The sequence below is a fragment of the Chiloscyllium plagiosum genome, chromosome 42 (assembly GCF_004010195.1).
Source record: "Chiloscyllium plagiosum isolate BGI_BamShark_2017 chromosome 42, ASM401019v2, whole genome shotgun sequence".
In the NCBI taxonomy this organism is placed as follows: domain Eukaryota; kingdom Metazoa; phylum Chordata; class Chondrichthyes; order Orectolobiformes; family Hemiscylliidae; genus Chiloscyllium; species Chiloscyllium plagiosum.
The window spans coordinates 14,296,051-14,307,138 of NC_057751.1; the positions used below are offsets into that span (position 1 = coordinate 14,296,051).

The 11,088-nt window shown below is 44.4% G+C and overlaps 1 protein-coding gene across 1 annotated transcript in view; it reads left to right on the forward strand.

Annotated features, from left to right (window-relative positions):
* The window catches only part of LOC122543156 (histone acetyltransferase KAT6A-like), a 104,749-nt gene extending 93,879 nt beyond the window's left edge, over positions 1–10,870 (forward strand). Inside the window, exon 15 of the mRNA XM_043681539.1 lies at positions 5,733–10,870. Coding sequence (XP_043537474.1) covers positions 5,733–8,314 — 2,582 coding nt within the window. The 3' untranslated portion in view covers positions 8,315–10,870. The remainder of the gene's footprint in view (positions 1–5,732) is intronic.
* The last annotated feature ends 218 nt before the right edge of the window (positions 10,871–11,088 follow it).

The window sequence follows — 11,088 nt, forward strand, 5'->3', positions numbered from 1 at the left end:
AGGTCACCTCTCAACCTCCTAGGCTCCAGTGAAAAAAGTCCCAGCCAATCCAACCTTTCTTTATAGCTCAAACTTTCCATACCTGGCAACATCTTGGTAAATCTCTTGTGAACCCTCTCTGTTTAATAACATCTTCCAAGAACAGGAAGACCAGAACTGCACATAGTACTCTTTTGAAACCTCACACTTTCTGATCCTGCTTCTTCTAAGCATCCCTTTGCAAGTCAGTGTCATTACCTCAGTCGGGATGGCACTTCAGTGACAGTATCAAGAAATCAAGGATCAAAATCAAGAAACATAAAGTTTCATGGACCTCTTCCTTCCAATAGGTTGTGCAGCCAGATTTACAACCATTAACATAAAATCTTCAAAGTCCTTAGAGACATCATTGGGAGAAAAGTTTAAGAATTGACAGAAATGTGCCAAACATGAAGGGCGCCACGGTGACTCAGTGGTTAGCACTGCTGCCTCACTGTGCCAGGGTCTCAGGTTCAGTTCCCGCCTTGGGCAGCTGTCTGTGTGGAGTTTGCGCATTCTCTCCGTGTCTGCGTGAGTTTCCTCCCACAATCCAAAGCTGTGTAGGTCAGGTGAATTGGCCATGCTAATTGCCCATCATGTTCACGGATGTTGAGGGGTATTAGTCAGGGGTAAATGTAGAGGAATGGGTCTGGGTGAGTTACTGTTTGGCGGGTCCGTGTGCACTTGTTGCGCCAATAGCCTGTTTCCACTGCGTAGGGATTCAGTGATGATGCCTCCTATGTCCTATCCATACTATTTACCACATGACCATTCTGCATTTCCATTGCACACAGTATGATATTGCCTGTGTTGTGACACTTGACTGGGGAATGATCTCAGAGCCTCTAAACTGCCCTTGAGATAACTGATACAGAGCTCTCTGCCATATCCTGTCAATGCACATGAGAGACCTTGAAATGGAAAAAACATTAACCTTCAATATCAGCAAGTTATTTTAATTAACATGGACGTTCTGGCTGTGCCAAATCTTGTCCTCGAGAGTTAGTTGCATGCCTGGTGTTACAACACGGGGTAAATCCCCCTGCTTAATTTAAACCAGCAACACAGAAACGTTTTATCCCGTGCAGTAATTTGAAAAATGTGAGAGACCATGAACTTTTAAAGTAAAAATTAACGACTTTATTTCTTAAAGTATAACAGGGAATAATAAACTACCAAATATTTACAACTCCTTTCTCTAACCTATCTTTTACTTTCCCCTCTGCAATAATCTGATAAAACCTCCGAATAAGATTTACCAAAATTCAAATTTTCAAAACCAGCCAGATGTCAAATCTTCTCTTTATATCTTCCTCTGTCATCGTCTTAGGGATTTCTGTTTCACAGGTTACTGATTGATAAAGGTTCCTTTTAAGAGAGCTATTCTCTGGGCATCTGCAGATTCTGGTGGCTTGACAGTTCTCCTCCCAACTATTAAATTTTCCCCGGTCTTATACCCCCAAAGCATCGGATTGTTTCATTGGCTTTTAAGGTTGTCAGTAGACTAAATTAAAACTTGATTGGCGTTTGGTATTTTTTGGGGTGTAATTTAAACTGATTGGCCTAATTCTAATCTGTTTTGTCATCTCCAGGAATTCAACCAAATGTTACATTCTATCTTGTTCAGAGCACTTGGTACTGTGTCAGGTAGTTCTGCTAGCATTTAACTCTCTTAAAGGTACAGTACACCCACACCTTCATTACACTAGCCAGCAAGATAACAGTATTAAATGGCATTGGAAGAGTGTACGTGTTGCACCATGCTTTTGTCAGATATTTAGAATAACTATCCAATTACCCAGGCAGTTTCCCTAAAGCCCAACATATTTCTTTCCTTTCATACAATTGTAACAACAGGAAAAGGGTCTGGAAGCAGCCATTCAACACACAACCTGCTCTACCATTCAATCAGATCGTGGCTGATCTGATTGACTCCCCAGTCCGGGGAAAAGAATTCCAAAGGTTAACCTCCCTCTGAGTGTGCCTCGAGGGTCAGTTGCAATCCCAGCAGTACTACGTGGCTCCCACACCACCTTGTTAGTGCTCAAAAGCAAGAAGGTATGAATCCAAGTCAACAAAGGTGTTTGGTCCCAGTCAAAGTTGCTCACGGGCACAAAGAAAGTTGTGACGCTTGGGTCATCAGCATTTACTGCCAGTGTCACAGCAGAAGCACATTGATGAGAAGTCCTCACTCTGAGCGAATGAATGAATGAAGATAAATAGGGCCTTTGTTTGTTTACCTGCCTCCCTGCTCCTGCCACACACCGCTGCTCCAACCTTTCTTTGGCATTCCAGCATTAAAAGAACATTGTGCACGCCATTGTGTTAGAAATAGCAGACTTTGGCTCAGGTTCATCTAATTGAATCATGACTGGATAAAGAGTCTGTCTTAGATCATTGTAACCAAGACAAGGTCATGTAGGGCAGTCCGATCATGTTCCACCAAGCTAATATTAGAATTCCGTGGAATGCATTGGTTGTAAAATGATTCATTGCAATCAGTCACCGGAGATGGTAGTTTAATGTAAGTACTCTGAGGCACTGTCTCAAGATGCTGAGGTTATAAATACGGCTTTGCTTCAATACATGATCCTCACACTCTTAAGTTGTGAGGAAGATTTCTGTAAAAATGTGAGAGCAGTTAATGGTACAAGAACAGCAACTGAGCTTGGACTTCAAACTGTCTCTCAGACTAAAGACAGGTTGTGAAATTGAATTCAGTAAATCCAGTCATTATGTGGTTGCATTAGATAAAAATTAGTCCAACACCGAGGTTATTGTCAAAACTCTGTGTTTCACTCATATCTTTTAGGAGAAGGAGCCTGATGCTCCACCTAACCTGGCTTCCATTTCATGCCACTGTCGTTGAAATGGTTGACACTTGGTCTCTTTGAAGTAGTCAGACAAAGCAATCAGTTGTTGAATTGTTAGGTGTTGCCAAACTACTGAAAAAGAAAGTCCTGTTTATTTTTTGAGGTGGAATACTTGAGTTGAAATATCAGAGAAATTCGTCAGTGTTTGGTGTCATGATAATTGCTGTACCAATGATGCCAATTGAAGTGATTAAGTGATTCTTCCTTGTTAGCACCCACAAAGTGACCCTTACTATATGCAGATCTCAACAGCCGAAATGTGCTCTTAAATTCACTTTCGGTTTTCAAACTGGGACATGGTTTTCACCTTGACCTCTGACAGAGTGGGAGGCACTCCTGCTACTGAGTGCAGTCCCCCTTCCTGACAAACTCAGAAAGTCTAGGCTGATACGTGATTGCAGTTCTGAGAGATGCTACCAATGTACTATCCTTTGGAAGAGATGTTAAAACTGAGAAGCCCTTCACTTGGATGTAAAAGATCCCTTGGCAGTACCTCAGAGAAGAGCGGGTGAGTTATCCATGGTGTCAAAAACAAATTCGATTTCCCCCCCCACAATAATTCCAAGATAAATGCTGTTTCCTACATTACAACCCATGGCTACTCTTTAAATATACTTGAGTTGCTCGAAAGCTTTTTGAGACATAAGACATAGGAGCAGAAGTTAGGCCAATCGATCCAGTGAGACTGCTCCACCATTCATTCATGGCTGATCAGTATCTCAACCCCATTCTCCCACTTTCTCCCCGTAACCCTTGATCCCCTTGATACTCAACAGCCTGTCTATCTCTGTCTTAACTGTACTCCATGATTTGGCCTCCCCAACTTTCTGTAGCACTAAGTTCCATAGATTCATCACTCTCTGGCTGAAGGAGTTTCTCCTTATATCCGTTCGAAAAGATCTTCCCTTCACTCTAAGACTTTGCCCTTAAATCCTAGTCTCACCGACCAATGGGAGCATCTTCCCAACATCTCCTCTGTCCAAGTCATTCAGTATTCTCTAATTAGAACCCCCCTCATTCTTCTAAACTACATCGCGTATAGACCCAGAGTCCTCAAACGTTCCTCACCTGTTCAGCTTCCATTCCTGGCACCAATCTCATGTACCTCCTCTGAACACACTCCACACCATTGCATCTTTCTTGAGATATGGGGTCCAAAATTGTGCGCAGTACTCCAAATGTGACCTGAACAGAGCCTTCTAGAGCCTCAGAAGTATATCCCTGCATTAATATTCAAGTCCTTGCAAAGGAAATGCTAACATTGCATTTGCCTTCCTAACTACTGACTCAACCTCTAAGTTTACCTTGAGGGAATCCTGGACAAGAACTCCCAAGTCTCTTGGCGCTTCAGTCCATGTTACTATTCTTCTTAAATGTCATAATCATACAAAATGCCAGTCTTTTTACTTTTCCATCAGGGTTGAATAATGTACTTAATTTCAGCCATTTTTGCACATATAATGCTGTGCTTTGGAGAAAGGAAAGAACAATCTGACACATTTCTCTGTATAAGCCTTGGTACAAGAAGTACATTACTGAAGCACCAAGATCTCTTAGTCTCTGTTGAGAATCAGAAACTAACCATAACACACAATTTCTCCTTTAGGCAGAACATGACAGCTTTCAGAGTCTTTTTGTCTGTGAGCTGAAATAAGTTGGTGTACCCCACTGCCCCATTCTTAAATCGTTTTTGGCCATCTCTTCCAATGACAGTACTAGAAGTTTGGGTGCTAAGTTGGTTATGGATGGAAGAGGTTCCCAGGGCAGTGTACTGTTTTTGACTGACCTGGCAGTTGATGCGTTGTAAGTGTGTGTCACTGGTGCGTAAAAATCAAGACATGAAGTGTGTTAAAGACAGCACAAGGCTTGTATCCCTCTGGCCATTGTCTGCTTTTCAATGTAAGATAAATGGAATGTTATTGGCCATTAAAACGCAATGTATTCTTGACTACCTTTGCCAGCTAAAATGAGGCATGGCGCGTAAATTTGATTTTGGAATAGGAGACAAGTTGGGGGAATTATCAGAGGTGTTTTCTTAGTTTGTCAGCTCTGAGTTGCAGTGGAATCCGGGTGTCCTCATCCCTTGGATACAGTAAGTGGGTATGCAGATACAGCTCACAGTTGGGAAAGCTCCAAGTTTAGATGTTATTGTTGGTCACAAAGGGCATTGAAGGTTATCTGAGTACTGTATGCAGAATTTGTCACCTTATTGCAGGAAAGAATGTACATGTGTACGCAGCGATTCAGGGAAGGTTTACCAGACTGGGAATGGAATGTGTTTTTGAGTGTTTGTCACTTGAGGAAAGGTTGGACAAGCCACGCTTGTATCCTGTCGAGCTTAGATGAGTAAGAGGTGGCTTGACAGTGTAGACGTCTTTGATGGCAGAATCAAGATCTTGGGGTCACTGTTTAAAATCAAGATGAGGCAAATTTATTTCTCTGTGAGTTTAGTTACTTTGGAATTAGCTTCATGAGAAGGTGATGGAAGCATAGTCTGTGAATTTGTTAAATGGAGAGGTGGATACCTTCTGGTTGGCTAAAGGATGAAAGATTTTCGGGATCGGTGGGAATGTTAGTGAATGGCCGGGAAGGCTTGTGGGGCTGGATGGTCTCCTGCTTGTTCATGTATTTGTGCACAAGGGGAGTGGTTGACACTGAATACTGAGAGAGGATCTGGGGAAGGGTCTGCTCACACAGGAAGCGCGCCGACACCGTGTTGCACTCAGTTTTGCGGGATTTTACTTCTCTCCTTCCATCATATTGTTCAAATGCTTGCCTACTCCCCCTCTTTCCCCCCCCTGCCAAACACTGAACCTGACAAGTGCTTTCTTTATCTTTCAGGGCAAAGTGTGCTTAAACCTTCAGTCTCTGTGAGGAAAGATAAGGCCAAAGAGCCTGCCTTACCCAAATCTCCACCCGTGGTTTTGAAACGCAAGAGAGGTTGGCCCAAAGGTGTGAAGCGTGGAACAATCAAATGGAGGAGAAAGCCAGGCCGCAAACCAGGATTTAAACTTGCCCGATCCAGTGCAAGTGTGGAGAGTCCAGATACTCCAGCAACCAATGCTGTTCTGAAACAAGGGCGTCCAAATCATAATGAGGAAAGGCGGAACTCTGTCGAAGTGAAAACTTTGGATGTCCCCATAGCTTATAAGAAGGAGGAGGAGGATGAGGAGGAAGAGGAGGAAGAGGACGAGGAGCTTGAGGAAGAAGTGCCGTGTGATGTGCAGAGGACGCCTCGTGATCCTCACAGTCCCGCACTGAAAGTTGAGGAGCAGGAAGCTGCGCATGAGCATGAGGAGAAGTCAGAACCTGCTGAACAAGAGGGGCATACGGATGAGGAGCACGAGCATGAAGAGGAGGAGGAGGAAGAAGAAGAGATCAACCAAAATGATGATCACGATGCGGATGATGAGGACGAAGGCCACCTGGACTCTGAAGACAAAAAGGTCGAGGAAAGTGTGAAGGAGAGCGTGAAAGAGGAATCTCCAACACAGGAACCTTTTTTAGAGACAAGCACACCAGATAAAAATGGCCCAGGGGATAATCTGATGGACGCAGATTCCGAAGAAGAGCAAACAAATGACACGTCACTGGACTCTGAGCTTGTGCCACCTTCAGATGAAGACCGTGTTGATGATCAAGATAATAAAGAGACGTTAATCCCAGAGTTCAAAGAGGAGGAGGAAGAGGAGGAGGAGGAAGAGGAGGACATATCGCACAGTGAGCTGGATCTGGAAACGGTGCAAGCTGTTCAATCTTTAACACAGGAGACAAATAATGAGCATGATGGTGCTTACCAGGACTGTGCGGAGACCTTGGAAGCCTGCCAGAACCTTCAAAGCTACAATCAGGCTGAAGAAAGCCCACAGATTACCATGGTGGAGGACTGCCAGCAGTCAGAGCACAACAGCCCCATCTCATCTGTTCAGTCCCACCCCAGCCAGTCGGTCCGTTCCGTCAGTAGCCCGAGCATGCCGGCTCTGGAGAGCAGCTACACTCAGATAAGTCCTGAGCAGAGTTCACTGTCAGCTCCCTCAATGCAGAACATGGAGACCAGCCCGATGATGGACGTACCTTCAGTGTCTGACCATTCGCAGCAGGTTGTTGACAGTGGGTTCAGTGATCTAGGCAGCATTGAGAGTACCACCGAAAATTACGAGAACCCGAGCAGCTACGATTCCACAATGGGAGGCAGTTTATGTGGGAATAACACCTCTCAAACAAGCTGCTCGTACAGTGGCCTGTCGTCTTCCAGCAGCTTGACTCAAAACAGCTGCGTCGTAACCCAGCAAATGACCAGTATGAACAGCAGTTGTAGCCTGATGCAACAGAATAACGTTGCCCCAACAGCCAACTGTAACATGAAGTCACCTCAGAGTTGTGCGATTGACAGGCCTCCCAGCAACAACCAGCAGCAACAGCAGCCACCACCTCCCCCACAACAACAAGCCCAGCAACAGCCTCCACCACAACAACCCCAGCAGCAACAGCCCCAGCAGCAGCAGCAGCAACCATTGTCCCAGTGCAGCATGAGCAACAGTTTCACAACAGCCCCCATGACCCTGATGGAGATCCCAGAGTCCTCGAACACTACTGGTATGAGCCTGTATGAGAGAATGGGCCAGGGAGACTTCGGTGCTGGTGGTTATACGCAGCCCACAGCCAACTTCAGCCTTGCCAGACTTCAGCAACTTACCAACACCATCATGGACCATCATGCTATGCCTTACAGCCACTCTGCTGCTGTGACTTCCTATGCAACTAGTGTGTCTCTATCTAACACGGGCCTGGCTCAGCTAGCCCCGACACCCCACGCACTTGCAGGGACACCCCAAGCACAAGCCACCATGACCCCTCCTCCAAATCTCACGTCACCATCTATGAATCTGACTTCACCTCTTTTGCAGTGCAACATGCCAGCTTCCAACATTGGGATCCCTCACACTCAGAGATTGCAAGGCCAGATGCCGACCAAGGGTCACATTTCAAATCGCTCCAAGTCTGCCCCACTGCCAGCTGCGACAGCCACCCATCAGCAACAGATCTACGGCCGTAACACACCTGCCCTGACGCAGCGGGCACTGACAGTTCAGCGAGGGATGAACATGGGTGTGAACCTGATGCCTGCCCCCACCTATAATGTTAACTCCATGAATATGAACACACTGAATGCTATGAACAGTTATCGGATGAGCCAGCCGATGATGAACAGCAGCTACCATGGTAACGCGGCCTACATGAACCAAACGGCGCAGTATCCTATGCAGATGCAAATGGGCATGATGGGAAGCCAGCCATACGGCCAGCAGCCTATGCAGTCTAACCCCCACAGCAACATGATGTACACAGGCCCCTCTCATCACAGCTATATGAATGCTGGCATGCCCAAGCAATCACTAAATGGCCCATACATGAGAAGATGAGGGAAGATCCTGCAGATGCCTCAGAGAGCCATTGTTTATTACTGATGACAGCAGACATAATGGAAATTTCAAATAGAATGATTGCTGTAGACATAGGAATTTCACAAACTGTTTAGGGCCATGTTCGGAGCGCCTTGGCCTTAATTCCCCAGCCCCGAGAGAGAGAAAAAAGAAGGAAGAAAAAGAAATTCTGCAACAGAATTCAATAAGAAAATGGTTTGAGGAACCATGCACAAGAAATCTTTTAATTAAAAGAAGCCTTACTTAATGAATTGTGTAGAAATGAAAAACTATCTGCTTTTTATATTTTTAATTTTTTTAATCTTTCAGTTTGTGTGTGCAGTCCACATTTTTTTATAGAGTCCATAGATATGAGACCCTTGAGTGTGAGGACTGTCCATGTCCCCATTTGTTGACTTGGCACAGGGCAGGAGGCACTTAGCTCAGACTCTGCCTTGGTCATATTGTTGCAGGTGTGGCTGTAATTTATTGATCTCACTGTATCCCGTGCCAGTAGGTGAAACCGGATCGCTTGTGCGCTTGTGGACTTCGGGCCGTAATGCCGAGGACCCCCTTCTTTAACCCATTGGTATTGAGTTTGACTCGAGCGCAGCATGCAACAGGCCCAAGAGCATTTTCATGTATGTTATAACGATGTTTTTAACATTGCTTCTTGTGTCACCACAAGCCATTTCACTTGTACGCCTTTATTTTTTTATGAGAATTGACAGTATTTGTTCTGGCACTTTCGAAGGACAGCCCAGGGTCCTGAAACATTTTAAGGCTTACAGCATTTAATTTCCAGTTTATTTTCTTAAATAAATCTCTCAATCATGAGAAATCTGTTCAGACTGTGTATTTTTGGTTCCCAGTCAGGATATTTAGCAGACCAGAAAGACGGCTGTGTTCACAACAAGCTTAGTTTGTTTTCCTCTTGTGCTTTCTCCCATAACCTCGGGCAGTTGAATTGCTTCTCGACAACAGGTGCTGGTCAGTTACCAAGTGGCGCAGTTAGTTCAGGTATTGAGAAGAAAGTGAGCCCTTCAGACTGGCTCACTGTCTCCTGCCATCTATTCAAGCTAATCAGAAATCGCAGTCAGGCACCCTTAGGTTCCTTGCCATGGGGTAGTAACGAGATGGATTGTGAGATCGAAGAGAAGGATATTGGGGATGAGTAAAAAAATAGCAGGAGAAACGTGAGGGAGGCTACATTAAGGAAATGGGTCATGCCATTCAGATCCATGAGCTGTTAACATTGTCACTCCAAACAGGAAAATAATCAGCTGAGCGCACAGTGGATGTGGGGTTGGGCGGGAGAAAGCAAATGTTGTGACTATGCAGTTTAAAGTAACGTCGTCATCACAGCAGCCAACTGACAGCTCCCTTCTGTTCTGATACCGACCACCAGGTAACCCCTGTATTGACAGGTGATGGGATAAGCAGCTTTAGTGAGAGTTGCAGTGGTCAGTTTCCCCTGGGCTGAATTTGTGCGTCACTGGTGTGCACTGAGCAGGTCCACCGCGTGCAGTCCATTCACCAACTGCAATTGCACCGTTCTTGTTGCCCGCCGTAAAGTTATGAAAAGGCATTTGGAAATAAAATGTGATCCAAAAGCTTCCCCAAATGGTTAAAAATGTGTGCAGGTTTCAAAACCTGTGCAGTTGGCACGTGCCACTCGTGAATCTTGTGGCGAAATGGCATTCATTGATTTCTTTTTGTTCATAGTGTGTCTCATTGTTGGAATAATGTCCATCGAAACCACTCCACACTTCCGGGCTGGCCTTCAAGTGTGTTTGTTGGAATACTGTTGATTTTGGGGGGTGGGGTGGAAGGGGGAAGGGAAGATGTTTTTAAAAAAGAAAAGAAAAAAAAACAAAGCAGTTTTAGCCCAGAGCACCAGATATATTGAAAAACAAAACCACACAAAGATGATTTCTCTTTTCCCCTTGTCATTGTTTCTGGTGTTCGCGGTTTTGTTGAGTCAGGCAGCTTGCTTTTTTGAAAGCTAAGCTGGCTCATTTTGACTTTAGGATTATTATAGAAAATGTTTTTCTATATTAAAAATGAATTTATCCTACATAATATTGGTACTTGTCATTTTTCAATTCTGTTGAGAGGTATTTTTTAGCAGCTAAACTTGGGTAATCTTAACTGAAGCTCACTGTTCGTGATTCCCAGATGCCTTTTAAAGAACTCACATTTCATTCCATCTTTAGAGTTTTTTCTATCTTTGTTGTAGAATATTGAAGCTATTTTAAGAAAATAAATTCTCCAAACTTATAGTGTGTGTGAATAGACCTCCTCCAGCTTCCAAGCCGCATGTAAAAAGCTGAATATTCATGTCTGTTTATATTGCTTTCATTTTTGTAGCCTTTGTACTTGTACATGGTGACTGTAAGCTATGAGGAGGGAACAACTGAGCTTGTGCATCCAGACGTCAGCACAGGCCACACTCCCTCTTCTTCCCCCCCTTGTATGTAATATCACTTTTCTTTCTAGCAAGTACTTTCAAAGACCTCTGTACATTTTAACATAAATAAATTATGTTGAGCCATTTTGGATGTCTGTCTTTTAAGAGTACCAGCAACATTTTAATCAAAGGGAAAGTTGCACTTGCAGTCAGGGCAAAGAGCAGCAGGTTTCTTCATACTTCTGCCTCAATGCTTCCTGAATATATTTCTCCTTTTATGCGCTTTCCATCCCTGCCACAAAAGTCTCAAGAGCCATGCAATTTTGCAAGAAAGCAGTTCCTGTGGAATATTTATTCAACTGCC